The sequence below is a fragment of the Chanos chanos genome, chromosome 15 (assembly GCF_902362185.1).
Source record: "Chanos chanos chromosome 15, fChaCha1.1, whole genome shotgun sequence".
NCBI classification, from domain to species: domain Eukaryota; kingdom Metazoa; phylum Chordata; class Actinopteri; order Gonorynchiformes; family Chanidae; genus Chanos; species Chanos chanos.
This window is the reverse complement of record NC_044509.1, coordinates 9,692,112-9,719,633: the sequence shown is the minus strand read 5'-3', so window position 1 is coordinate 9,719,633 and position 27,522 is coordinate 9,692,112. Positions and strand designations below refer to the sequence as shown.

Genomic DNA, 27,522 nt, shown 5'->3' with positions numbered 1-27,522 from the left:
ATCAATCCTGTTAATGTATAAGCAGGCAGGGAATACGTCATGCAGAAAACCTAATGTATTTCAGTTTGTTATTATACTAGCATCAGAGCTCCTGAACTCATGTCCAGATGTTTTTCATGTCAAAGGCAGTGAGGAGTACTGTATGGAGTACAAAAGAATAGCATGGTCATCAGAATGCTTTGTGTTGTACACTATTCTGTTTTTTGCTGCAAAGTTAGAGAGACCGTAGGACAAGTAAAGGTACACCTCAGGAATGGTCTAGTGGAATTTCACCTTGGGGGAGAAATTCTTATTCTTTTTCTAGATGTTTTGGTTTTTTATGTAACCAATTTCTTTCTGAAGATGTTGTGTACTGTCCTCTGAACACCAATTTAATCTAAATTTACTAATCTTCCAGAATGGTGTTTATTTTGTAATTTATTTATTTATTTACTTATTTATTTATTTATTTAAATTGTTAGGAAACTATTTTGAAGTGCTTTTGGAGTTGTAACAAGCCTAACTCATTTTGCAAGCTTGCCAAGAGGAGAGGATCTAAATCTGACCCATGGTGATGGGCTTTCTCTTGATTTCTCAGTTTGAGAAAGATTGGAATGGACTGAGAAAAATACAGGGCAGAGAGAAAGGGAGACATAGACAGAGAGAGAGACAGAGAGAGAGACAGAGAGAGAGAGAGAGACATAGACAGAGAGAGAGACAGAGAGAGAGACAGAGAGAGAGAGAGGCAGAGACTCTTGAGACAGAGTGCTCCACGCCAGCCTTGAGTATATGATAGCTATACCCAAGCATTTAAATGTTCATTGTGGTCCACTCAAGACTGCAATTGAAATGTAAATATGGATTCTCTCCTCGGTGGTGGAGAATATCAAGTTTCTTACACTATATGTTATCTTTGAAATCCAGTCAATACAAACCGTCTGTGCTCAAAACCTACGAGGTATGAAAATGTTTTTTTTTGTTTTTTTTTAACGTATATGTTCTGTATTTCCCTAGAAGTCACGCCTTGAAACAAGAAACGATCTGTATGAAACCACTAACTCTGCAGTCCTTAAAATAACAAACATTCAAACAAACAAACAAACCTACAAACCAACATATAAACAAACAAATGTGTAGTGGCAGTTAACAATTAAATACCAAAGTTCAGATTGTTTACAGTTATGTGCGTGGTTGATTCCTGTTAGATACTACAAAACCAGATAAAGAGAGTGATGAAGATGTGTTATAAACGGACTATATTACACTTCACTCACTATTCATAATTACATGTCATGATTGATGGAATGTCGGTTTTACCGAATTACTGAATTAATAAAACATTCACACTATTTCAGTAAAAAGACCTACTGAAGAATCCTTAATAAGACAGAGAGCATCAAGTGTGCTGCAATGACTATGTTTCTTGGTTTTGAGGATCTAAAGCAGTGGTCCTGAGGACTTTGCCAACTAAATTTAAAATGAACACACCAAATTCAGATACCCGCTGTCCTACCGAGCGCCTCTGCGGTAGAAACAAGGGTATTAGATCGGACAAAGGTCACCTTAATCCTCACAAAGAAGGGACAGTTCCCATTCCCTCCTGGAAACATACGTCAAACCTGCAGCAATAGCAGCAGTACTGCAGTCCAGGGGAGGGAAAAATCACCTCTCAGCTTTGCAAGCAGACAGACATCTCACTAAATATGACAGGAACCACAGAGCTGCAAAGCTAAATCCTACTGCTATTAGTCCCCTCACATACATAAATAACAGCGACGACCTCAAACCTCAAAATATCTATCTCTTTCAAGTGCATGACGTAACGGACAAGAAACTACATGATGAAACAGACACACACACACAAACACACACATACACACACACACACATATATATATATATATACACACACACACACACACATATATATATATATATACATACACACACATATATACACATATGCATTTTTTGTATGTATGTATATATTCTTTTTTGTAATAAATCCTTCAGAAAATGACTAAAATGCTTGAGCTATTTAATTACACCCAAATCTATTTTAAATGATTGTCAATACAACATGGCATAAATACATTACAGGAAGAAAAAACTGTCTAAAGTATTGCGTTTAATTGCAAGGCAACTCAGGTGAAGCTGAAGTGCCCAGTTGAGTACATGTATCAGCCTATCATTGGCTATGTGGATTGGCCTAAATGAAACCATTAGGATCCCATCACTACTGCCCATGTCTAAAATCAATAGAGGGGGGGGTGTAGGAGTGCCTGCAGTGATAATTACTCACTGGTCACACTGTGTGGGCCAAAATATAGCCCCAATTCCACAACTCTGCACACAGGCAGCCCGCAATCTGCTGATTAAGGCTTTCGCTAGTAGCCTCTGCTGCCTCTGTGTGTGTGTATGTGTGAGAGAGTGTGTGTGTGTGTGTGTGTGTGTGTGTGTTTGTGTGTGTGCGGGCTTCTCAATGATACTGGCAAACCCATTCCATGTTTATTAAAAAAAAAAAAAAAAAAAGTAATAATAATAACAACAACAACAATAATAATAATAATAATAATAATAATAATAATAATAAATAAATAAATAACCAGCATCTTCGTGAGCATAAGATCTATTTTGTTGTATGACGGATCTCTCACATTGGTCTTTCCCAGAGCTTTACAAACCAGGATGATGGAGCAAAGTCACAGTTCAATAATTCATTTCCATGTGTTATGACATTTCTGGTAATGGAACTAATGAATGTTTGAAAGGGAGTTCTGTCTTAGACGTCCAGAGATATTGATGCAACATTTATGCCTAAATCAAGCACTGCCGAGGTGGCACTCCAGTATGTCTTTTTGATGGAATCGAACCCAATAACTGAAAGAGGGTATTCCTTATGTGCGGCACTTCCCCCAAGATAATATCCATTATGCTTAATACAGCAGTAAAGTTTCAGAGTGTGGAGGGGTTCCTAATCTTTAAGATGACTTGGCTAACTTATTGTTATCTGGATTCTGACTTGGAAGATCACATTTGATACGGTTCGATTTGGTCAGATTTATTGCAAGCTGGTACAACAAATCATCAAAGAGAACAGACAGTATGACTTCATATGGTTATTTACCACATCACTGTGACCTTTTTTGTTTTGGAATCATGGTTATTAAATCAGTTTGACTGCTTTTGATGCTGTGTTTTGTTACCGTGTTACCTTCTTTGAAAAAAAAAAACAACAGAAAAAACCAACTCAGTTTCTAAACAAAGGCTGTTTTGCAGTAAATGGCATAAAGACAGTATTAAAGGGGAAGCTCACCACTGTTAGCATAGAGCATGAAAAACGGTAACACTGTGAAATTTTTTGGTGAGGGTTTTTTTTTTTTTTTTTTCCCCAGTAGAGCTCTATTGTTTACTTTTTGAAATCCTGTATCAATGTCCAACCAAGCAAAAAAAACAAAAAACAAAAAAAAAACACACAGCAAGGTTCACATGCATTCCTTAAAGAGAAGTAAAATGATTTTGCCTCTCGTGAAAATGTGTAAAGGCGGTATCAACCGGTTTACACACGATACAGCAAACCTGGTGGTGGTAGGAAACATATGTTTGTTTGGTTTTTTTTAAGCAGATTTTCAACTTTTGTTTTTTTGTTTTTTTTTCTTTTGAAAACATTAATTTGTTAACACAGTCCCTTTTGAAAAATACAGCAAAAACAAAAATCCGAGTGATTAATTGTAAAACCATCTATGGTATTGACAAATTTGCCTGTGTTATAATGAGCTGATGTGTCAAAAAGGGTAAACTTCCCCTTTAATAAATGGCATCAACACAATCTGTCAGCAAAACAGTAGCTCACTTAGAACAGTGGGCAAAAACAAACATAGTGGTCCAAAAAAAAAAATAAAATAAAATAAATAAAAAATCAGCAAAAATATGTTTTCCCATTTACAATGAATAACCAGGGCTGCAATCGCAGTAGGTCTGCACAAACTGCTGGATTTACAAGCACCATTGTAAGCAAATGACATCAAAAAAAAAATTAAAATAAAAACAAAAAAAAATAATAATAATACATAGATAGAGAGAAAGACATTTTAACAATGGAGCTTTTGGCACCACAGAAATCTGTGCAGTCATTTGATTATCTGTACAGTCCTCTGAGGACAGCTCGTATGAAACAGGAACATTTGTATTCACATTCTGGTCCTCCAGCACAATTTAAAAACAATGGAGTCCGTATCTGAAAAAGCCACAAATAGACAAGAGTGCGGTATTTTCTCAGCACTCAGCTTGGAAAAAAAAAAATAAGATCCGTCCATTTCCTCTAGTTTTGTTTTATCCGTTACCATGTTCATTTGTGCCGTTAAAACAAACTCATACTATGCGTTATGCCACCGCTCTATACATATGTAAAAAAAAAACAACAACAACAACAACAACAAAAAAATTACAATGCAATAAAGCTGAGCATGACAGCAAATAAGCAAAGAGCCCAAATGGAAAAAAACAGGGGAGGAAAAAAAAAAATCCCCTTAGAGTTCTTCAAAGTCCTTTTGTGATTAGAACGAAGCGGTCATGAAGTTGTGGGGGCAGAGCTAATCTTCACAGGTTCAGTTAGCCCATTCATGATCTTCTGTAGACGGGCAGAAAAATAAACGCTGTCAGCAATTTGCTGATATTGTACTGTACCTTTGTGCTTTGAACTGTAACAGAGCTACTACGGACAGGTTCAGGCATTTGGCTCGAGGAACAAATCGACTTTGATGCAACCCTCACCTTCATGTTTTCAACCCCTAAAATCCATGAATGAGTCTACAGGCTGCCTTGTGTGAAAGGGGCTTGACTGTTGAAGCAAATCTTTCTTTATTGGGTCAATTCAGTAGAGCCTCATGATTGTTAATGGCAATTGTGTAGATAGACAAGTCTTGCAACACGAGTGAATAATGGCTGGCGGTTCTATCCCCGGAACAGGCTTGCTCAAACAGAACGTTTCAACTCACACAGGTTAGAAAATACACAGAAACTTAGAGAAACAAGTGGTCTCTGTGTTTGATGTAAGCGTGATTAATCCAAGACAAGGACCACTGATCTGCCTTTGATCAGATAGAGCGCAAATGATAAATACATTAAAAAAAAAAAAAGGAAAACACACGTAACCTCATAGAGTGTATTTTCAAAGGCCTTCCCTCCGCTACCGCCTCATACGCTGTCCGAGCCTTTTTTTTTTTTCTGGAAAAAAACGGCTAAGTCACACGTGGGTCTGCATGCGTTTCTGCAGGGGCCTCGTGAGGTCCGAGTTCTGGGAGGAAGAGTGGGAGTAATGGGAGGAAGAGGAGGCCGAGGCCTTGCTGGCCTTATCGAACTGCACGTACCCATCCTGTTTACTGTAGCTGCTAACGCTGCTGTCGCACTGCGTGTCTAGGAAGGAGCTGGAATCGCTTAACGAGGCACGCTGGAACTCTCGCTCGCACAGCTCGATGGAGCTGCTGCCCATTCCCAACACAAAACGCTGGCTGTAGTCGTACAGGCGGTTGGGTCCGGCACCCAGGGTGTTGTAGATGTTGGTAAAGGACATGCCCGTGGGGACCCGGTGCTTGCCGATGGTCGCGGACGCGGTGTTGCGTACTTCAGGCGGCTGGTTGCTAGCTAAAGAGATGGTGGGAGTGGAATGGTGCTCCTTGAAAGTGTTGACACTGTAGTAACCGTTGGTAGGGTCCTTCAACCACAGCAAGAGTGAAATGACAGGAAATATTGAGGGTCAATTACAGTACTTCACTAACAGACAGAACAGTAATCACTTGAAAGCGCAGACACCAGGATATTAACATTCAATGAGGTGTTCAAACTGAGCAAACATGAAGAGGAATGGCCACTAGTTACAAAATATAGCAATTAGTCCAAACAATTTTGGAGTCACAATAAATAATGCTGTATAAATATGCAAAATATGATTAACTGCATAATTAATCTGTGAATTTGTCCAGTTTTTATTTCATCTTTTGATCATTTTTCAGTTTGCCTTGCTTAAGATGCTCGATGCAACGTTTCTTGTGTAGTTTCCTTAGAACTGCATTAACAAACAATTAACACCAGCGCTGGCTTGTGACCGCAGTTTATTCTAACAAGCCGTGCTTTTCGCAGTGTAAACAGGAAAGGACAAAAAGAAATTCTTCCAGGTTTATTTGCACCTTGGCAAGGTCATGATCAATGAGGTCAAGATCGTTGGGCCCTAATTATAGCCGTTATGACAAGAAAATGAAGGAAGAGGCTGATAAGAGCAACATGTAAAGCAGATTACACGGTTTAGAGGTGTGGAACAGCCACCTCTCCTATAAACAGTCAAATCCTGTTATCAGCTAATTAAATGGGTCTCTCTGATTCGCGTTGGCAGGGCATATGTAAAACAATCACCTCTTAATTCGTTCAGACCTTATTTTCGGTCACATTTTTAAACGTACAAAATCCATAATTTAATCTTGGCTGCCTCATTTCCACTTTCAAACCGAGCCAACAGTGGGAGCACGCTAAGAAAAAGGGTGAATTTGCTTGTGCGTTTTTTGGGGTTTTTTTGCTTTTTTTTTCCCAGTGTGAAAATAGTACATTTTGCTGGCATGGTGGAAGATATCTTTGTCTGCACTCGTAGCTTCAGGCTATTGTGAAGTGGTCTATTACGGATAGCAATATATAGGTGGATTGTAGTGGATGCAGCTGAATCAGGAGGGTGGGAATTGGATCTGTTGGGGTTGACAGAAGTATGAAACCAAGTGAAGATATATCAGCACACTGTTACAGTGGATCTGACACAGGGAAGGCCAAATAAGATCAACAAATGATGGATGAAAGCCTAATTCTATGGGTAACTAATTTCAGACTTCTCACGGCACTAACCTTGTTTGGATTACAGTATAAATCTTGTCAGTTTACCAGGGGAGACACCAGGATTCAGAGCAGTGTTTATTTTCTTGTACAAAGAAAGGTGAAACAAGCTCACATGCCGGTTCCCAACATAGACAACTAATACATTGTTTTTGTTTTATTTTTTATAAAGGACCGCACATCTAAACTCACTTTAAATTCCCAAAATGTATGTAATATGGTAAGAAATGATTATACCTAGAAGTAAACTGGCATTGACATCTGCAGACTGAGAAGTCTGAGAGCCCATAGTAACAGTTCACAAGGTCTGCAAAAATGTCTCAGGTACTTACTTTAATATGTTGAAATTCTTTCTCTTCCTCTTGTAGGACCTCCAACTGTTTCAGCACAGATTCCTGCTGGAATTCCCCACGCTCAATCTGAAGGACACAACAAAGACCAAGAGATTAAAAGAGTCCTTATTTTTGCAGAATATGCTGAGTGATATTATTCAAATTTATACTTTAAAAAAAAAAAAAAAAAGTTAAGTACAAAACTGCTTTCAATGTGGAATGAAAAGCTTACCCCCCCCCCCCTCCACACCCCACCCCCCAAGACCAGATTCAATAAATCATAAAACTCTTTCAAAGAACAGAGGAGGGTGGAAGAAAAGAAGACAGAGGAAGCAGAAGACACTCACCATCATTTGTTTCATGCTGGCGTGCTCCTCGGGCTCGATGGCTGTGTTATGGTCCTTGTGAACGATCTCCACCCGGATGTCGTTTTTTGCTGAGACAACCCCTTTAAGATCTACGAGATACAGCGCTGATTAGCCGGGCTTCCCGGGATCGCTGGCATGACATCACACCACTTCCACTGCTCTACAACCCCCCAGCCCCCCCCCCCCTCCCTTCCTCCCTCCTGCTGTGCCTATGAGTGTCCCTGTACATGAGTAAGATCAGAACTCTCTACTTAATTTACAACAGCAACATGCACTGAGACTAAGTGAGAGTCTACTTCAAAAGAAAACGGAAAGAAAGAAAAAAAAGCAGAAGAAGAAGAAGAAGAAGAAGAGGGGGAGGTGTAAACGTGTGCGAGTCGGAATCTTACTTTCGGTCTTATTAGTGTTCGCGATGTCTCTCTGGCGAGCAGAGATGGACACGGGGAGTGAGGACATGACCAGGTGTATGTCTTCTGTGGTAGCAACACACAACAACAAAAACAACAACAACAACAATAATAACAACATGCTGGTAAACATCCCTCACCATAAAAAAAATAAAAGAAAAAAGAAAGTCTCCAGGGGTTTAACTCAGTGTACTTTTGACATGCAGGAGGAAAAAAAAGTGATTTTCCAAGTAGTACTTTGGATCCTACTTTGCCCATATCAAATGAGTTGGTGTTAAAAAAAAAAGAAACAAAATTTTTTTCTCTGTACTGCTCAAAAGGACATACACATATATATATGTAAACGTGTGCAAACACTTACATGCTAATTGTCTGGAATCTTTTGACTCATGTCACACTGTGCATTTCCAGGTTAACCTTCTTATACCAGTATTAAGTAAAGTAAAGTGGTGTAGGTATGGGTTCAAACTAAACAATACATTGCTTGATTTAATGAATTATTTTGGCCTGTTTGGCTCACAGCATCAGATCATTAGTTTAATCAGGCGATACTGGTCTCCGAGTAGTACACCCAGGTCATGCACTGTATCACAGTGCTGGGGAGCGTTCAATATCTGGGATTCGTGTTTTGATTACCAGCTGTGCCACACTGGCTGACTCTGGCCAGAGGTCTGGGGGAACACAACTGACCATATTCCCCTGAGTGAATCCGTCGCAATTGGCCAAGTTCCCTTGAGTAGATCATTTCACAACTGGCCGAGTTCCCTTTAGCCAGATTTGTCACTGCTCATCTGTGGTCAGTGTGGTTCAGGTGCCCGTGCAGTTGGAGGTGTAAACATGCAATTAACATTCTTCTCCAAGGGCATTCTGTTACTAAGTGATGCTAAGTGTTGTAAACATGTAGAAACATATAGTAGCTGGACACACACTGGAGGACATTTGTGTTAGCTTAGCTAGCTCGGCCACACTGAAGGGTTCGTTTATGACTGAGTGCCCCAGATTTGGGAGAAAATTGAGTTTACATTATGAAAAAAAAAAACCCCAAAAAAACCTAAATGTAATGGATGTGTCAAACAAATACCTGCAGGGCACACGGCCCTTGTCTTTCTGCACTTCCCCAATCATGTAACTTACCCTACCAAACAGATTTAGCACAGAGTATAGCATGTCTGTGGAGGTGTGTGTTCATCAAGCAAAGGTGAGAGTATTAATCCATTTCTTTCCTCACCCCACCCACCGAGCTGCCTTACGACGTCGTCGAAGGGTGAGCGTGTACTTACTTCTCTGGAATCGAGCACAGCAGAAAGCCCCCAGGGTCCCCATGAGAATGATGAGAGCCAGGAAAGCTCCCACGGCAACCCCAATGATAACGGCCAATCGCAGGGACCCTGAGGATCACACGCAGTCACCGGGGACAGTCAGTAATCCAGTCATGGGACGTACAAGAGCCCCCAAAAGAATACACAAAATCTAGTTCATGAGCCAATTTGTCACTTCAGTAGACATAATGAAGTCATGTTCGGAAGCCCACTTTGTGTCCCCCGCTTTTAAATGAGATCCTACAGGGACGGCGAGGGAATGGCCCCCTTCTCGAAAAAAAAAAAAAAGAGAAAAGAAAAAAAAAAAGCTGTTTGCCTCATGAAAATCTGAGTTAATAAATGAAAACGGGGCATCAAAACCGTCTCTCATCTACGATGAAAATTTCAAATACACCATAAATACGAGTTAAAAAATAAATAAATAAATAAATACATACATTAGGCGGTCTAAATTAGATTACAAATGGAAGTTTGGAGTATGTCTAAATGCCATTACAGAATTTCACAGACTTAAATTGTTGACATTTCCCTGAGTAAAGAGCTTATCGCAGAGTCTCTGCCCTTATGCTTAGAATAATCAAAGCACCATCACTAATCTGTTGGAGACATTAATAAAACAGACTTTGACTCCCCCCCCTCCCTCTCTCCCTCTCCCTCTGTCTCTCTCTCTCTCTCCCTCTCCCTCTCTCTCTCTCTCTCTCTCTCTTCCTCTCCAGAACACACTCCCAGGCAAACACAGACAGGCAGGAGAGAAAGAAATTGGATGCCACCTTGCTCTTTGAGGCGAATAATCTCAGTGTCGGAGCCGAAGCTATTCCATGCAGTGCAGTTGTAGATGGTCTGAAAGTCAGCAGGGACGATGTTGCTCATAGTCAGGGTTGAGATGACTCCCTCATCTGTACTGACCGTCTCCACTGTGTAGCGCCCTGACGTCCCTGATTCCAGTACAGTCTCTTTCCATGACCACGCCTGCAGGAAAGATGAAGATGTAAACTCAGTAGACACAAACATACACAAGCAAACGCACACATTTTCACATGCAAACACACACACACACACACACACACACACACACACACACACACACACACACACACAGACAAAGAAAGAAAGAAGGAAAGAAAGAGAGAGAGAAAGAGAGAGGGGGGGCTTTTAGACCTCTCTCTTCGTAACTCCCATTCTCATCCCTCCAACACACACACACACACACACACACACACACACACACACACACACACACACTTCCGTGCTCATTTTCACCCTCACAGTGCACAGCACTCAGGAGGCATGTGGTTACAGTGTAAGTAAAGGGATTTCCTTTAAAAACCATCAATCTCGAAAAAAGAAAGCCACAGCCATCAACCCATATATTTCCCTTCATAGCAGTGGCTGTCATATATCATCAACCATTATTTTGGCCTTACTCTGCAGAGTATAGCCCCGTTATTTCATATCGATGAATTTCAACGAGAGATATCTGAAAAGAGGACCCGCAACTGCAAGCTGGCCGATACTAGCTGAGGGAGAAGCCATCTGGTAATGAGAGAAGAGGCTTTGGATGCCGTCCCACCCGCACTATCAATGGTTTGGGTCAGGAGACGAGCAGTGAGCGAATGGGTGAGGGGAGGAGCGTGAATGGAGGAGAGTAAGGAGACTCACGATGCGGTCTGGTGGAGGAGTGCTGCGAATAAAGCACTTGATCTGTCCCTTCTCCCCGTACAGAACCTGCTGAGTCTGGGTGCTGGAGATAGTGGGAGGGCCTGGAACACATGACAAATGATAAAGAAGTCGATCAGAGCGTCCTAAGGCGCTTACTCATTATGCGCCGTCGGTACACATCAGACAGCAGACTTTGCGAACGCTGAAAAATCACAGCCATCAGAAGGCAGCAACGTAACGATTTCGCCGGAAAAAAAAAAACAACGACGACAAACCCGAAGTGTTTATCGAACATTTAATTCTGTTGGATATTTGCGTCTAAATGTATTTTTTTTTTCCGGGAAGAAAGTGTTTTGGTTTTATTGTTTGTTTATTTCTTTCTCTCTTTAACAACTGAAAGCATAGGAATGCTGAAGCTCTTGGACTACTGAAGACTTGAAGAAGACTCTTATCTCATACCATGTAAATATTTCAGTTCTCTTTGTTCTCTTTCATCTTGAAAGGTTTTGAAATCTTTGACCTTTAACCTTATAAAGCAGACAAGATGGCCTTACCCAGTCAAGGCCACTTGAGATGAAAAAGAAGAAGAAGGAAAAAAAAAAAGAATGGTTGACCGTGAGAAAAAGATCAATTTACATTTCCCCAACTGTGTCGCCTCCCAAAGGATCAAGAGCCGAAAGACTGAAACCTACTTTCCACTCTTCAAAAAAAAAAAAAAGAAAAGAAAAGAAAAGAAAAGAAAAAAAACCTTCTGAAAAATAAAGAGATGTGAGGGAGGATGGCCGTGACATCTTGCATCTTTCCTCGCTTTTCTGTTTAATAGTTCATTACCTGTCCATACACAAACACAGATTTGCATTTTAATTGGAATCGGGAAGTCTTCGCATATGACTACAATACCAATTAAAATCTTGTAGCAGCCACTGCCCCGGAGTTTGTAGTGTGGCAATTGCGCTTTGGCTGGAGAACTGGAAAACAATGTTCTACCCCCCCCAATTCCCTCCAACCCCCCCTTAATTACGCATGGCCACAAAGCCAAGGGTGGTGTGGAATAGCATTCCATGGCTTTTCCACAGGCAGGCTATTCAGATAGAGTCCTGGGGTGGGGGTGGGGGTGGGTGTGGGGGGGGCAAATCTGACAGTGGATCAGGCCTCGTAAATGAGGACTGTAATTAGATGGCTTTATCGCTTTGCCTCAGACTGGAAGCTAGCTAACAAACCCATTGGAAGAAGAGACGGCGGAAGTCTTACACGGAGCGCGGGAGGATGAGAGCGTGTCGTGTGTTTCCTTCGTTGACACGCCTTTGCACGAGGCTGCGCTAGTGAATACAGGGATCAGTTTTCTGAGAGCAGAAGAGATTGAGAACAGTCTTTTTAACTCACACGACCCCTCATGGAACCTTGCCGATTAGATGCTATTTCTGATTTTCAATGAACCATTTGAATGAAGCATTTGAGTGAACCATCTGAATAGTATGTTTCACTGTACAGTCTCTACAAAGACTGCAGCTGCGAGATAAGGGAAGCCAATTCAAAGATTATCCAGATAATATTGATTAAGAGAGTGACATTTTGACTGTTCAGTTAGAGTTTCAGAAAGCTCTTTCTCTAGCTCTATTTGAAATACGTGTTTAAAGACGTTCATCTGTTTTTCTTAACGAATTTGGGGCATGTTTGAAAGTAACACGATTGTTTTCATTATTATCATATCATTATCCAAGTAATCTTATTTTCTCTGTACCTAATCCTCATAAATACCATTAATTAACCATTGATGTCCCTCAATTTTTCTTTTTTTTTTTTAAGAACCAATCTGATATACATGTAATATCTGCAAATGCTGAAGGGTTTTGGTTTCAATAACATGTGGGTACAGCAAGAATGTGGGTTCATCAGGCCTTCTCGGACTGTGCCTCTCTCACTTAAAACTTATAAGCACAGCAGTTTGAAAATTCATAAAGTATTGAACAGACCTTATTGCCTCAGCAAAAGCAGCACGGTGTTATTGCAAAAGGCAATATAATAATTTAATGAAAACAAGCCGACTACATGCCCTAGACACCCTTCTCATTGACAAATCTAAGCCAGTACTACAACGACCGATTAAAAGATCCTATCAGAGAGCAAGAGAAACACAGTTTTCTGAATCCTACATTTTGTTATCTTTTGATTTGCTCAGGTGCAGTCTTCCATAAGTTTTATGATGATATGCCAGTTGAAGAACCTGTGCTTGAACTGATGGGTTAATCAATATTCCCCACAATCAATTCAACCACCTTGCAGAGTCCTAAAGGCATATTACACAACAGAGCATGCGGCATTGTTTATTATGTATCGATCAGTTCGAAAGAAGGGCCCCAGTAACTTCTCATTTAGTCTGACAGATCTAACAAATGGCGAGAAAGGGGCTGCAGTTAGGTCTCTCACAATCAATAAAAATGACATAAGATTCACCTTTGACAAACTTTTTCTCATAGCTTGACATAAAGAGTCCTATGTCATTGTTACTGTTGAGGTCTAACAGCCAAACATAACTTTTTTTTTTCTTTCTTTGATTGCAAAGAATTCTCTCTTTAAATTAGAACAGAAGACCCTAGCTGTTGCCCCCCCCCCTTTTTTTTTTTTTAAATGAACAGAAATTGAGATCTTTTCCACTCTGGGTTTTAACCAAATAATGTTTGAACTTTCCCAAGGAACATCCCTAAAGACAACTACTTTGTGTGTCTGAAATCCCTTTAATTAGGGTATCACCTACTATCTAGCGTTTTTTTCCCTTCAAGATTCAAGATGTGAGTCAGCCAGTACATACTTGCAATCTGTGGTTGAAAATGCCAGGAAACGAAACTAGTCATATTTGCCTAGGCCTAAGGACTGATTGATCTAACGATCATTTACCTGCAGAAGAACATGCAAATTACGGTGCCTGATGCTAATGTATTGTGTGCAGTCTGTAATGTTGGAGAACAGCTGGTGACTGGCTTCATACGTGCTCTGTATTGACAGGGCTTTTGACCAATGAGAGAGATATTGGTGTCGTCTTCAGGAAAAGAAGGGGAGAGAGTTGGAACATTTACCGTTTACAGTAAGCGTCACTTCCTTTTCTCCAACTCCGACTCGGGGCACAACAGCTCGACACACGTACTTCCCAGCGTCCTCCTGTCTCACGGCCTTTAACGTGAGGATATTCTCGTTGCTAAGCACCTGTATGATAACAGACCAGTATCATTTGCATCGACTCTCTCAGCAATGTGGATAAATATTTGAAACATTTTTTCTAAACATCTCTAAGGAGAATGCTTTTTAATGGGAGATATGCTAATGATGATAACCATTCTGATTTCACTTACAGAACTACAGTCTAAACAGCCCCTAGAGGCTCCAGAGTGAAAGGGGAGATATCGACAGGATAAACAGCGGATCAGTACGTACCACTCCATGGCCTCGTTTCATCCACACAATGGTGAGGGAGGGATTCCCCGTCCAGGCACAGTTAAACACAGCATCAGAACCCAGGTCCACCTGCAGGGACTGGGGTTCTGCTGCCAAGCGGGGTCCAACTAGAACAACAAACCGCAGTAACATGACAACGGGGAAGATACAACGTATGGAAGATATCGACAGCATTAGGTAGTGTATTTACAGTTGAACAAGAAATGACGAGAGACTTTTTTTTTTTCCCGAGAAGATTTGGTGGGATTTGGTAGGCTAGATTGCTGTGCGGGTCAAAGGCACTCACAGTAGACGTCTACATTGCGGCTGATGTTTGTACTGCCGAGGGGATTTGTGACCTCACAGGACACAGGCTCAGTGAAAAACGAGTGGTCTACCACAACCTCGTAGCTCTCACCAGATACATCCTTGATAATGTTGCCACCTTTTGCCCACCTAGATATTGATTTCAAAGAGAGAGAGAGAGAGAGAGAGAGAGAGAGAGAGACGGTGGGAGGGAAAGAGAGTGAGACAGAGAGGGAAAGAGAGAGAGGGACACGGTGGGAGAGGAGGGGGAGAGAGCGAGAGAGAGAGAGAGCAAGAAATTTTTGAGTGAACCTTTACGGACATTGCCAAGGTCTGTTTTCAGATGCACTCTGTAGATCAAAGACATGGCAAGATGCTTTTTTGCACCCACAAATCATAGTGGTCGTCTATTTTTTTTTCTTTTTATGCAGTTCTAAAACAACAAAAGCAGCGTTCATGGTGTCTAATGTAATTTCAGTACATCGTGGTTTTGATTTGAGTCTCTTTTTTTTTTCTTCTTCTTCTTCTTTTTTTTTTGCCTTCATTTTCTTGCCATAGTGGATGCCTTCTCAAGGAGGAGAATAAAAGAAACACATTATGAGGTTCTTGCATGCTGTCTCTCCCATTCACTCCCTTTGATGCTGCAGTCATTATACTGAAATATAAATTGGAGTAAAAAAGACCTTGGCTAGGATAAGTAAACACAGCAAACCCTGTGCGAGCTTGGAAGATCAAGCACTGCACAGATGGAACAGTGTATTTCATTTGAGGAAATATAGTCATATGTAGCACGTATAAAAAATACTGAAATCTGTGTAGTGAGGTGCACAAGTATTGTTATGCTCATGAAAATATACTGTGTATACACACACATACACACACATGCACACACACACACACACACACACACACATACATATTTCTGTACATGACCTGAAACTGTAGTAAGGCTTTTTCAAACAAAACACAGAACCAGGGATATTAAATCAGGAGAGTCACAGAGGAGTCCAACTCTGTAAAGGTGTAATAGCTGGTTACACTTGTGAGTCATAGTAACTGACCCACCCTGGAGATTAGAATTGGAGAGCACTTTCAATTCTAGACGGAATAAGAATCAGAAGTTCGTTAACACTGATCATATTTGCTGTGAGTGGGTGAATAAGCACATGAATGAGTGAGCAATGGACTGAATGTATTAGTGACTGGGAGAGTGAGAGATAAAGGGAGGATAAAAGTGGATGTATGGGTGAGCAGGAGCAAAGGAACAAACGAGGAAGGGACAACATCGTTATTTTTAAAGTAAACTTTTTTATAGTATTATCATGCACTGATTAATTACTCATATACATGGGTTGTAAGAACATCTAAGCTTACTCAAAGATTACTGTGAGATTTTGGGGGAACTCATTAAGAAATCAAATGAAGGAAGGAATGGATTTATTTCATCGTATAGGTAGGGAAATTCTATTCCGTCATATCAGCATAAGCAGCTTACGATTGTATTGTCACCTCTTCTATGGATGCTAAATGCAGAAGCTGTCGCTAATCAATTAAATGGATCACTCTTTGACATTAATATGCAAACAGGGTTGTTTTAGCTTAATTCAATCAAAACCCTTGCAGTATAAGAGAATCCAATCTGCCTTTTGATATCACACATATGCTTTGAATGCATGCTTGGCTTTCTGAAAAAAAAACCCATGAAAAGACACTTCAGCCATTGAAAGCAGTATAGGACAACGTTGTGTGAATTGAAAAGCAATAGAGTCCACACAATACGAATCTTAGACAATGGGATCTCATGAAAACGCAAAAAGAAAAGTAAACGAAGTGTTGGCTATATCAGTGAATATTCTTCCACGCAAGTGTCATTCAAAGCCGCTCACAAAGGAAAAGACAAGGACGAATGCAAAAAGGGGAAAGATGCTATAAATGTTGTGCTCGGAAATTCAATAGGCTCTTAGTCTGTTCACTTCGTCCATCTGAATGCCAAAAAACCACACAATGCAACATGTTGAGGGTGCATTCTTTCAAAAAAAAAAAAAAAAACTCTGAATAATTCAGCTGCAATGCCAAACAGGGGACATGAAATCCTTTGCGTGTGCATTCAGATGCAACTGAAAATGAATGCGTTTAACCTATATCTGTATCTATCTATCTGTCTACCTATCTACCTATATGTACATACATACATATATACATATGTGTGTATGTGTGTGTGTGTATACAAATGTATGCATATATGCATACATATGTGTGTGTGTGTGTGTGTGTGTGTGTGTATATATATATATATATATATATATATATAGATGTCGAATTGGTTTTTCCTATGATCTTTTGCAGTTGAATTAAAGCACTAGGTGGCATATGCCATCTCCCTGAGGATCCTCTTGCCAAAACAAACATTCAGACGAAGGAACGCTGATGCCCACCGACAGCGTGGTTTATACCCCACATGTTCACATCAAATACCCGACATGCAGAGCTAAATCTGCACAATGGAGTATTTTCCATTAGACACTTCAGAGGTGACAAATGAGAAAACAAGAAATGACAAATTTGCTTCAAAAAGAAAGCCTCAGATGCTGGCGTTGACATGAAACCCCCTGAGGGGAGGATTTGAAACCTACTTTATTTGCAAGCACAATCGACACATTTGTCTCTCTCTCTCTCTCTCTCTCTCTCTCCATCCATGTCCCAGTTTTCCACCAAACAAGTTTAATAAGAAATAAACACTGGTTGCTGATTCTAGTTGTGGAGCTCTTTCCCCGGGTCTGTCTGTATTGGTTTATAAAGGGCAGAACTTGTGAGATGTTGTGAGAGACTAGGTTTTCACACGCCGTGTTCTGCAGCGTCTTCAGCGCACTCATTCACTCATTACAGATGGAGTGGGTACGGTCCCTCACCGAAACTATAATCAGAATCTGACTGCATGTAAACGAACCCACAGTTTGGCACTGTAGGAAATGCTACAAACAAGGTAATGTGAGGTCACAAATGGTTAAGGTCAGGGTTAGACTTAGGGTTAGGGTAACTTTGCACACAATATAGTCTGTGGGATGTTAAAGAATTTGATCTGCTCTTTAATTTTTCATATGATTTCATACAACCACTACTGTGTGACCATACACATATTGCACTGGTTTCACATATACACAAATCGACAGTGATAAAAAAAAAAAAAAAAAAATCATGTTTCTTAATGAGTTAATTAAGTCAGTTAATTATGTTTAGTATAAATGTATTCTGAGTGGAAGCCCTCTTAATAACCACCAAAATATGATACAGTTCTTTCATCATGTTAAAAAGCCTCTTTATTTCAATTCCCATGTTTGTTTTACACATATACAAACAAGGCATATTGACATGTGAACATAATCCTGTCCTTTGTTTTCACTGTACACAAGAGAAGCTCTCTAATCCCTTTTCAACATGCCTGTATATTTCCCAGATGCTTCACTTAAAATATCAGTTATTCATTATTATTGACTTTAAATTGTGTGGCATTGTGATGTATCTTTTCCCTTTTCCAAGGACATGCAGCGGTTTTTGGTAGGTTAGAATTTACTTCTTTCCATTCCTCATGTATTCCAAAATATCAACTGGGTTATTGGAATTGTCTGGTTGAAACTGAATCCTCCTTAAATCCTCTTATAGACCTGAGAAATGGTTGTGCCGTGCCTGTGCACTATGATCGTTGAGAAAAAAACGTAATCTGTGACACATAGCCTAACGGAATACTGAAAAACTGACACACAGGGAACCTGCAACTTGTGGGAAGACTCATTAATTATGGTTATACGTCATGTGGGAGCTCTTGTCTGGCATGACACAAACAGCGGACTGTGCGTCATGTTCTCTCAGCCACGAGCACATCAATAATCTATGTGTCACCAACTGCTAAGGGGGTACTGCGCTCTGAGGTCAACTCTTTCCTTTTCTGACACACATAACCAGGTACAGACCTATGTCTGAAAATGTCTTTGAAAACGCTTCTGAAGAACTTCAAATCTAAGTAGAGCACCGGTTATACAAACAGTTCCCTCAAAAGAAGGTCACCTAAACAATTAAATAGCCTCATTCTTCTGGACAACAGTCTGAACTGTTTTGACATGGCTTTGAAAACTGAGTGCTCAAAATTTAAATTCTTGATTTAAAAAAAAAGAAAAAAAAGAATGCAAATTCGTTTATACTTTACTTTGTCCTAAGCCACAAAAGTGTCATTCTTAATGCCATAAAAGTGGCATGGACGTGATTGCATGCGTCTTTTGAATGGCAGAGGTGAATGATTAAGTATCATCGATGAACCGTCTTTTAAAGACAAAGAACGCTGTTCATGGTATAACTGAGTTTTGTTATTCCAGTCAGATTTCCCTGACCATCCTGTACACCTCTTCCTTATGCCTCTACTCAATAGCTCTCTCTCTGCATATCCCTCTGCAAGAGTACTGAACTGTGGACTCCATGGTCCTGTTCAGCCTACCCTCTCTCCTTTTACCTCCTCGTTCCTGCTTAGCATATCTATTTCCTGTTACCTATTTGATTAGCATATCTATTTCCTGTTACCTATTTGCTTAGCATATCTATTAGCCTTCTTGCTACTTGTTAGCCACTCTGCTTCTTGCTAGCCTTCCTTGTCCCTGTTAGCCCTCCTAGTCTTTGTCAGCTTCTTCTTCCCAGTTAGCATGCTTGTTCCCAGTTAGCCTTTTTGTGTTTTGCCCTTAACCTGTCACCTGACTTCTGGGTTTGCCTGCACTCTCTGAAGTCATGAAAATTATGTAGCATTGCAGATACAACATAGAAAAAAGCAAATATTAGGAAAAATGTTCCAAAAATATCACTGTTCTACCCGTAAAACCTCACTGTGTTCAGTTATGTGTGGTAGTACAGAGCACTGGGATATAAGACGGGTAATAGTGAACATTAAGCATTTCTAATATTTCATAAATGTAAATGTACAGATAGACATATTCAAAATTACAGTGCTCAAACCCTCCTGAAATATATTAGAAATATATACTTGGGGCAAATCATATCGCTGTTGTGAAGCTGACAAATTTATTCCCTGAAATTTATTCCCTCTTACAGTGCACTTCAGTAAACGAGTTTGTATTTGCTTTCACGGCACAAACAAATAATGATATTTGCATGTTGCTCCCTTTCAACTATCAAAACAATGTTTCCGCAATGACTCACTCAAGGTTTTCGAAATTATCATGTTAATTTGTAAGAAAAGTTTTCTGTAGTTTTCTTTGTCTGATTGGCATTTGCTTGTATTAATTTGTTTGTATTAATGATTCTGCTTTGCTGTGTGAAACGTTTTGCCAATTGCACAAATGGTTTCATTAAACTGAGAAAAAGAAATGACAAGAAGAACTGCATAAACAGGCTCAGCACTCAGTTAACGGCGCTCAATACAACCATGTCCTGTAATACGGCTGTATTCCAGCTGACTGAGCAGAGGGGTGATGTAAGGACATGGATACACTTAAAGGCATTGTGAATGCTTATGAACATCCTGTAATACATTATAATGAGTTTATGAGCAACTATACATGACGCACTGTGAGAAAACTGCGCTCAAAAGGAGCGAGAGGTAGGGAGAAAGTGAAGAGAAGTGGAAAAACAGAACCAAATCAAAAGATGTGTGTGTGTGTGTGTGTGTGTGTGTGTGTGTGTGTATGTGCGCGCGCGCATGCGTGTGTGTGTGTGTGTGTGTGTATCACCTGTATTGAGTAACTGGCGGATTGGCCTTGGCAGAGCAGTGAAACCTAACCGAATTGCCTTCAAGGATGGGCTGGGGTTCCACTGAGAGATTCACCAAAGGTAGATCTGTGGGAAAGAGATGATTTAGTGTTCATTTTGCTAAAGTAACACAGAATTAAATGAACTGTGAATCACTGCAAAGAAGAATTATTCTATTTCCCCAAATCATGAAATAAGTGAAAACACACACACACACACAGACTATATCTGTCATCAGAGGTGAGAACACCGCCAGCAATAGAAGATACTGGAAATGTTCTAGTGAGGATAAAAGAAAAGAAAACAACTGACAATAAAGCAAAAAAAAGGTCTGATAATTAATTTTCCCTGTAATGGGAGCTACTCTGCTGTAAGATTAATTGGAGTAGTGGTTTGCCTGCTAATTGCTGAATTAGAATTTAAATAACTTTTAAAATGCCCATGATTAAAGAGTGTGCTTGTTGAAAGTAACAAACACATTGATTAAACAAATTAAATAAACAGGCATCTAAATTTACCTTCAGCTAGAGAGAGAGAGAGATGTTTAGAATGAGCCCTTTCACAAGGCTGCCCCCCCCCTCTCTCTTTCTCTCCGAAGAAAAAAAAAAAAGATGCATTATTTCATTTGACAACATGAATTCAAAGCATATCTCAATTAACATTTGTTGTGGCCAGGGGGAAAAAAAGAGAAAAAAAGGAGAAGAAAGGAAGGCAGGGAAGCAAATAGTTTAGAAACCCTGGTACAATGAAAAGACTCGTGGTTAACTGTAAGGAGTTTTGTATGGGTAGATAATGGAAACACCTTCATGACCCTCTCCACAGTACTCAAAATTTTTTAACATCAACATTAACATTAACATCTCTTTGGCTCTGTTAAAACTTATTTCTGCTTCCAGATCGGTCAGGAAGGGGGGGGGGCGGGGGTGGCACAACTTCTCAAGGTGATTTCAAAATACAAATCCAAAATTGCTTCTTTTGTCAGAACACCAGTGTTAAAAATGACATTTGCCCTGACAAACACTTAAAGGACATGTGCATTAAGGGTTTTTTTTGTCTCTTTTTTTTTCCTTCTCTTTTCTTTTCTTTTCTTTTTTTTGAAAGCTTGCTAAAAGATTAGCCGTGACCTTCCTTAAGTCAATCCAAATCATCCCATTCAATTTAAATTACATTCAAATTTATTTGTAAATTTTTCTTTTTTTTTCACATAGCTGTTTTACAGTATACTAGGTCCCATTTCCCCTGTGAGCAAGATTATGGAAACAGTGGCATGAAAAGAACGCCCATTGGCCATAATAGAAAGAAACCTTGACAGAGACTCAGACTCCAAATAGGTAATCTAGGCACCTCTCGCTGGTACTGGGTTGTTCAATTATTGGGGTGGAGTACGTACAGCTTATTAGAGTACTTAATTTGTGTAATTGGAGAGACACTGAGAGCTATTCCTTGTCACAGATACGTTACGGACAGAGTTGTAAAGGAGCAGTCATCACAAGAGGTAGGCAGTGGGGTAAGAGAGCTGCCAAGCGGGCAGGACTCCATAACATTGCGTCCCAGGACCTTTTACTCCACTCATGCAATAAAGCTTCTGATTTCACCCCTTGATTATTATCATATTTGGCACAAAGCAAGCATGAATCATTGAAAGGGCATTTTTCAGATTTTGGTCGGAGCCTGTTGTTCCTTGAGGAATGGTTTAAAAGCCCCTGGACCAAACACGAAGCAAAGCGTCCCCAACTACTAAGGTCTGGGAGTGTCAGGTCTGGATATGTCTCTCTTTGCTTAAACCACTAGTTCAACCTATTGGGTTCAAGTAAGAGTAACGTAGTCAGAAACATTATGGGTAAAGGAATATCTGATGGATTCGTGCAGTCCTACTCTGATTCCCTGGCTCAGCTGCCAGAAATGTGAATGTCTACTGGAGTTATGAGGACAACAAGGAAGCGCCTGAGTTCTCCCTGCAGGCTCCCAGCTGCCTCCCTCGGCCTGCCCGGATTCAGCATCAGCAGAGGGTCCAACTGGAATATTCTCCAGTCATATGGGCCCCCTCATATCCTCAAATCACCCTCAATGTGTGTAACACAGCTCCCCTGGACGTGAGCGCGATATTAAGATGGAAGAGAACAGACTGAAGGAAGCTGCTGAACAGATACAATGAAAATTCTTAGAATTTTTAATGTCACCTTTCGAAATAAACAGAAATTCTTTAAAAAGATGACTGAATAGGCACGCAAATAAAAAAATATGCTCAAATGCCTTTTGCTTTCAGCGGTTAGAGCTATACGAAGACTAGGAAAAAAAAAAAAAAAGTTTGTGATCGTCATGGCATATTGAAGACCTGACTGGGTTCTTTTCATATCTCTCTTTAAATGTTAACATAACTAATCAAAAGAATGAACAGAGAATCTATGTTGTGGCTTTGGCATTGCAGTTTTTTTTATTATTCACAGTGATTCTAAACCTAAGGCATAACAGACAAAAAGCTATACTGGAGTGACTGTATATTTGATTTTAACGTCTAGGGACACAATTACAGTAAGAGGAAAACGGCAAAGATTTCAGCAGTGGCACACATTTTATTTGCTTGATTCGGACAGCATTTCTTCAGAACGCTCTTTATTTGCATAAGCTCAGACAAAATCATAATTGTACACTATGCGTTTAGAGTCAGATGTACAGACATCGCCTGCATACTAACATTAATTTCCTGCTGACAAAACAAAACAAAACATACAAAACAAAACAAAACAAAAAAAACCCCCAACTTTAACATTACCTGTGATTGGCACAATACAAAAGCCTTGACCAATTACTGTCCAGGTTACTGGTTGTGGCCAAGTTACAAGAAAATTATATGCTATATATGCTAATGCCCCTCCCAAACCACAGCATAATTGTCATCTTCCACCTAGGTGAATGCCATTTGAACGCCTGTCGAAAACAACAGATAGCTTTGGGCCAAATTCCCCATTAACAGTCAAGTCGGCTCAGTCCGAAAAACGTATTATTACCTGGAACAGATGTTTCATTCATATTGCCTTATGGTGGAGGGATTCATCATTTTAAACCACACCTGCAGGGGTTTTGGATTAGATTGAAAACAAACAATGATGTGTTTGGGAAGCAATAGTGATGGAAAACAATAAAAACAATAAACTTAAAAAGAAAAAAAAAACCCCAAAACAATGGAAAGACAGAAATCTGACACACACACCGGCAAGAGGGCTTGATCATCTGCAGAGATTTATGATTGTATTCAACCTAATATTACATGTCATTTGACTTTAACGTGAGAGAGAACAGTGCGGCGGTGGCGGCCTTGTGGAAAAAAAAAAAAAAAGAAAAAAAAAAGCAAAGCTGAAATGTTTTGTCATTTGAATAGATTGTGACATTGTTTGAAATTCAGAGAGTAAGAGGTGCTGAGCTACAGATAATAATCAAATGAAGCTCAATGTTTTCTTCTCTTTTTTCCTATCTACTATCTTTTCAATCTAGTTATGACAGGTTTATTTTAAAGAAACTAAAGAAATATCAAAAACCATATTAAGCTGTAAATTTTATTAGGTCTGTTGTCTGAATGTTCACACCGTTTACAACAAAAAAAAAAACAAAACAAAAACAACAACAACAACAACAAAAAAACAGGTTTAAGGAGAAGGGAGAGAGTAGAATACCTCGAGCTTGATAAAGCAGCCCCCCCCCCCCCCCCCCCCACTCCGTTTATTTTTTTCGGCCCAGTGGAATAAGCGTGCTTAAAGAAGTAAGAGCGTGAGTTTCTGAGAGGCCCCCTGGACACAACACTGCATCTGTATTTGTCCATTAATTATGCTCCATGAATGCTACTGTTTTAATCTTTCGTCTTATGTAAAATACAATTACTCATTGGGCCTGTGAGCCAAACACACTTCACTTGTGAGTTGACTCTCACTTTGACCCCATCAGTAGACACAACATCTGAGGAAAATAAAAGGAAGTCAGACAGCGATCAGAAATCAACCCAAAGAGCTTTGTTGAGCTTTGTCACAACAAGTCAGCCAATATGAATAACCCTAATCACAGGTTTGTAGGAAAAATTAATTAGAAAAAGTTAAAATTAACACACTATACATTAATTTATAGCAACAGTTTAACAGAGGTCAAAAAATATCTTTCAGTAAAATATGAAATGTGATGTTTAATAGGCAAATTGTAATTACAGTGAGTGCTTCACAGTCAGCGTTGACCTTTAAAAAAAAACAGGAACGTAAATGGAGAACGGAGCACTGCAAACGTGAATGTCAAAACATCTCCGATTAATTTGTGTCACTAGCAAGTAGAGAGTGAAGGCTGTGTATTGTCTGCAGTAGAAAAAAAAGAACGAAAATTGGTAACCATGAGAAACAGTTCAGAATATTAATATCTTGGGCATAAAGAAATATGCAGCAATAAAATACATTATTATTGTCGCACATAAAGATCTGAAATGGTATACAACTCAGAGAAGAGAGGCAAAGTATTATAGGGCGAACAGCATCAGCCATAATGTTGAGAACCCATTCTCTGACATTAATAAGGCAAAAAAGAATAATGCTGAAATGTATTTGTATCCTTGAGCATCCTTTAACAAGGGCTGGACTTTTAAAAGAGAATATTACAAGTTTTGTAAATATTTTAGTTGGTGAAGAAAGACATCATGTGCCAGCAAAAGGCCTCTGTGTTTGTCTACCCTCTGCCTTGTACTACAGTACTGTTACCCATGTTGTCAAAGCCCCATCCAAGCAAGCAGCTGTCTCTTATGAATATTAAAGGGGTGGTGTGACAGGACAGCGCCCCTGGTGGAGGCTGGGGGCCCTCTGAGGACCTGTTGGGCCCCTGTGCTCCACCACCTTGCCATGCTCTGTCATCATTTATTCATCAAACACCTGTTTCACTATGGTAAACAGGGGGGCCTGTGGCGCCGAGCAAGATTTCCACTTTACCAAATTGCTTCCTTGAGTTAAACTCCCCCTCCCAATCCCCCCTTCCTCTAATGTAAATGCATGCAAAGTGGTGAGAAGCAAGTATAAACATGGAAACACACACGCACACACACACACACACACAGGAACAGGCACACATGTACACACACACACACACACACGCACACGCGTACAGAGTGAACTATTCTCCCGGTTTTGATTAAAAAACAAACTAAATATGCCCTTTACCTGGTTGAAAAATCTCCCTGCCTATTTTCACCTTGAGGAAAATCAGTCTTGACAACAACAGTTGGCATTCCATTGAGTCACAAATGACCAAAATGAAAAATTTAAAATCAGCATCAAACATATGTGGCCGGTTTGGTGTTCTAAATGATTATTTGAACTGATTAAAGCATAGATACAGAAAAAAAAAATGTTTTGCTTACCAAACAAAGAAGTATAGTATTATGTAAAGGATCAGTCAATTGTTTGTCATGAAGCTGCAAAGCTGGATGGAAAGAAAATTCCCCTATTGTTTTGCATGACAAAATGATTTGGGTGTAGTCTGAACACACACACACACACACACACACAAAAACCAGCAACTCCTCATCATTTCATGCTCTCATTTCTCTACTGCAGTTCCTATTGTGCTGAAAAGCATTCCTGCCGGACAATAATGCAGAATTCATGGCAAGGAAGAATGGAGCTGTCAACAGTAATGGATCTTTGAATGGCATTTTCTGGTTTGTTAGACACACTTAATGGCTTTGAAGGGGCTGCTAGTGATGCAAAATACCTTTGTTGAAAACCCATATCTTGTCATAAATGTTTTTTTGATCAAATTTCATAAACTCCTAATTGAATTTGCTATAGGGAGCCCTTTTTTTTTGTTTTTTGTTGTTGTTTTTTTGTTGATATTTTGATATATTGTTTATAGACAGTGGAAACAAAAAGAAAAGAAAACAGGGACGTTTGCAAGTAAATGGATTTCTAGGGGATGTGACTACAACATTGGGTGCTCAGCATGTTGGTCCATATGCTCTAAGTAAACTTCTTTAACACTCCTGTCAATCAACAAAATACTAATTAAGTACCCAAATGGTCAAAAAATATTAACTCATTGTTTGCACTCTTGCGATATTTTAAATGACAATTTCTGATCATGTGTACAAACACCACCGTTTGTCAAAGGAAATAGGACAGCACATGAGAGAATTTTCGGCTTTGAATAATTCATCTACGGACATGAAAAATGAGAAATTTTCATTCAGAGTGACAGAGAGAAATGAGGATTTTTGCATAATACACAGACCCAAATTGCATTCAGACAAAGTAAACTTTTTCTCTCTCTCTCTCTCTTTTTGTTTTTAAAGACTCCGTAAATCTTTGATACTTTTATTTACGTCAGTACTCACGCTGGATGTCGATGGTAACCGTGGCCTCTTTGCCGTTGGGCGCGGCTTTGTTTGAAGCACGACAGGTGATTTGCTGTCCGCTTTCGATGTTGGATGGAGAAATGTAAAGAGTGCTAACTGTGCTCTCTCTCCGTCCATCCCTCTGAAGAGTCTGAGGGAAACAGGAAAGAGGAGTAGGAGAGAAGAGACAGTATATGGATTTTAGCTAGCTTAACCTTAAGAGATCGGGTTTAGAGTGCGTGGGGTCCCCCCCCCCAAAAAAAAAAAAAAAATTACAAGGGTTAGTACAACGAGGGTCCGCCAGCTCTGATTCAAAAATCCGCCCTGCTTCCACACACAGCCCAGATAAGAAACCAACAATGTGGGCCTTCATGTCAGATTGGGCAGATGGAATCAGTCTTTTTTCCATCATTTGTCTCCCAAAAGCAACGTGCCAAGAAGTCTCTGACGGATGTGTGAGCCGTCAAAAGAACGAGCACTCTCTAAATACTTACCTTTTCACCGCTAAAGCACTGACTGACAACTCTGCAGACCAAAAATCCTCCATCTGAGGCACGCCTCAAAAGACTGAAACTGTCAAGCTGGTCGCTTTTCCGGTGTATAATTCATTCATAAATATGTAAGGTTATAGTATGACTAATAATGTATGTTAATGAGTACTGTAATGTATATGATTATACAGATACATATTTTTGTGGGAAAGCTTAGCTGTGGTGCATGTTTTAACTTTCCTATCATGTGCTGTGG

General features: G+C 39.9%; 1 protein-coding gene across 1 annotated transcript in view; it reads right to left on the bottom strand.

Moving 5' to 3' along the window:
• Positions 1-5,224: 5,224 nt before the first annotated feature.
• kirrel3a (kirre like nephrin family adhesion molecule 3a) overlaps positions 5,225-27,522 on the bottom strand; it is a 41,121-nt gene continuing 18,823 nt past the window's right edge. Inside the window, exons 5-16 of the mRNA XM_030792200.1 lie at positions 26,776-26,926; positions 20,402-20,507; positions 14,674-14,822; positions 14,367-14,494; positions 14,012-14,138; positions 10,938-11,038; positions 10,049-10,247; positions 9,240-9,347; positions 7,942-8,025; positions 7,532-7,641; positions 7,185-7,271; positions 5,225-5,692 (exon numbers count right to left, since the gene is read on the bottom strand). Coding sequence (XP_030648060.1) covers positions 5,225-5,692; positions 7,185-7,271; positions 7,532-7,641; positions 7,942-8,025; positions 9,240-9,347; positions 10,049-10,247; positions 10,938-11,038; positions 14,012-14,138; positions 14,367-14,494; positions 14,674-14,822; positions 20,402-20,507; positions 26,776-26,926 — 1,818 coding nt within the window. The remainder of the gene's footprint in view (positions 5,693-7,184; positions 7,272-7,531; positions 7,642-7,941; positions 8,026-9,239; positions 9,348-10,048; positions 10,248-10,937; positions 11,039-14,011; positions 14,139-14,366; positions 14,495-14,673; positions 14,823-20,401; positions 20,508-26,775; positions 26,927-27,522) is intronic.